This window comes from Olea europaea, unplaced genomic scaffold (genome assembly GCF_002742605.1).
Source record: "Olea europaea var. sylvestris unplaced genomic scaffold, O_europaea_v1 scaffold1222, whole genome shotgun sequence".
Lineage (NCBI taxonomy): Eukaryota > Viridiplantae > Streptophyta > Magnoliopsida > Lamiales > Oleaceae > Olea > Olea europaea.
The window spans coordinates 191,703-194,450 of NW_019229647.1; the positions used below are offsets into that span (position 1 = coordinate 191,703).

The window sequence follows — 2,748 nt, forward strand, 5'->3', positions numbered from 1 at the left end:
AAGAAAACGATGAAAAAAAAGTATGCAGACACCTTATACAAGACAGATTTGTTATATGTATAGAAAATGACTGTCATAATTAATACAGATGACACTTGACAGCAATTCATTGGCTAATGGATAAAAAAAAAGAAAGACAAGATGCACCGTATGCTACTGCCACGACAGCATTTGGTGCAATTCTAACAGCAATTAATTGCTGTATACTAGATTAGAACCACTTAACCGTGACAGCCCGACCTAAGTTTAGACCTATAAGTGCACACGTAATTTCTTGTATTATACACTTCCCTCTTCACTCAACCCCTAATTGTCTATAGTCCAAACATGACACACAAATTGTAGAGTTCTTCGCATACACGAGGAAGCTTCCAAGAATCCCCACTCCAACCTTATGTCTATATATATCTCATATCTCTGAAACCCACTTGCCGTGTCTTCTAAAAATCACTCAAGACACTCTCAAATCTTCTCATTCTCCATATTATCTTTTATCTTTTTGGAAGATGGAAGCATTAAATCGTTCTCCATCAGTTAGTTCTTCTTCTACAGATTCAGAGTCATCTGAATCTTTAATTTATGGGAACAAAACTTCAGGGAATTTGCACATTTCAGAAAGAATTAGAGGTCCATGGAGTGCCGAAGAGGACAATATCCTGACCCGACTGGTGGACCAATACGGGGCACGTAATTGGTCCTTGATAAGCAAATACATAAAGGGACGATCTGGAAAGTCGTGCAGACTCCGGTGGTGCAACCAGCTCAGCCCAAACGTTGAGCGCCGTCCCTTTACGGCGGAAGAAGATGAGACCATTTTGGCTGCTCATTCGAGGTACGGAAACAAATGGGCTACCATTGCTCGGTTGCTGCCTGGTCGAACCGACAATGCTGTGAAAAACCATTGGAACTCAACATTAAAAAGAAAATCTCTGCAAAAACAGATTCAAGAACAGTCTATGGATTGTGTAAAAGATATTGCATCTGGATCTAATAATGGAAAACATAATCAGATTATTAATAATGCTGGGGTGTGTCCAATGAGTAGTGGGTTTGATGATTATAATGATCCTATGACAGCATTAACATTGGCACCGCCGGGGACTGGTGGCGATGGGATGCCGGAGATGCGGCCGGAGAGTTCTCAAGATGGATTTTGGGATGCCATGAGGAATGTGATAGCCAGGGAGGTGAGGGAGTACGTGAATACGTCATTTTCTAAAGCCTCCTCACAGTTCCATTAGTATAGTGATTCTTTGTTGCGTAGATATACCAGCAGGTTGCGTGGTAGGAAGGAGAAGAGGAGAAGATTTTATTTTATTTTATTTTATTTTTTTCATTTCTATATTAAAATTTTTATTTAAAGTTGACAATGAATTTGTCTTTTCAACAAATTTTACGGGCCGAATTACGATTTGGCCGAATTACGATTTGTGAACGATAATGAAAAATGCCAGAAGTTCAAAAGCAGTAATTAGCCGTACAATTTAAGATCACATGTTGGGCTATAATAGGAAGTTAAAATTTAATTCTTTGTTTGGTGTAGTTAGAAATCATATTTTTTATAAATTTCGAAAAAAGTAGATAAAATATATAGTTTAAAAGTTGATAAAATCAATAATTATTAATTTTGACTTAGATTTTAATTAGAATTTTAATCCACACTTAACATGGACTAAATGTAGTTCAACGTTTTATAAACAGCCTTTTTTTTTCTTTTAAATTTTGTTCGTTTGCATCTTAATAGTTGAAATGAGAAAATTATGGAAATTGCATGTAGAGTTTTTATACGTGTTATGTAACATGTACATTAGGTTATCCATAACAGTGTCCACTTCTCTCATGTGAAGAATGGCACATTTCGAATAAAATATAATTTATCTGAAGTGGTCCCCTTCCATGTGAGAATGTGGACACTGCTATGGTTACAACTAGCATGTTCCCTTTTATATTATGTGGATGAGCATTTGAGTTCTTGTTCAATTTTTCTTGATATATTGATGGATGCTTTAATTATAGAATGAAGAACTACAATGAGGGATTGGATCAGTTAGGATGGGGTTGTTTGCTTGTTTATTTTTACACACTTGGTAGAAAAATTAAAGCAATTAATAAGAATGGTACTCGAAAAAGAGACCACGTAAAAGATCCTAGACACTTTAATTAGATTATCTACGGACTACGATCTCATCCAATATAGACCCATGAACACCAAATTCATGTATAAGGTTGAGAATCTCTTAAAAAAAAAAAAAAAAAATCATAATTGGAGTTTCAATTTAAAAAGGATATTGAGCCCATTTTTTAGGAAAAGAATGAATTTTTGAATAACATATTAATGAAAAATATGTGGTTAAAAAATAAGGAAAAATTTTGCATTTACGTGTAAAATTATTTTATTGAAGAATGTGTGACTGAAATGATATCAAAACTCTGTTGAAAAATGCATTTTTTTCAAAAGGCTAATAGTTTTTTCAAGTTATTCTAGCATTATCAAGTTTGATGCACCTAAATCAATTTTTCACCTCGCTAGAGAGTGTTGTAAATTTAATAGTGCAAATAAATTAAAGTATAATTTATATTAGTTGCTTAACAATAAAAAAAAAAAAAAAACTACTTGAATAAGGTAGGTTTTTATCCATATAGAATGTCATATAGAACGTGGTAGAAAAAAACTACTACATTAATACATCAAATTACAAACCGTCATATGGAATGTCACGTAGAACGATTACTACAGTGAGCAATTAT

At 33.9% G+C, this 2,748-nt stretch overlaps 1 protein-coding gene across 1 annotated transcript; it reads left to right on the plus strand.

The window, feature by feature from the left end:
* The first annotated feature begins 292 nt into the window (after positions 1-292).
* On the plus strand, positions 293-1,329 carry LOC111374231 (transcription factor MYB25-like). The gene has a single exon (XM_022996881.1). It carries the CDS (start codon positions 507-509, stop codon positions 1,239-1,241), a length of 735 nt encoding a protein of 244 aa, XP_022852649.1. The 5' UTR covers positions 293-506; the 3' UTR covers positions 1,242-1,329.
* Positions 1,330-2,748: the final 1,419 nt, after the last annotated feature.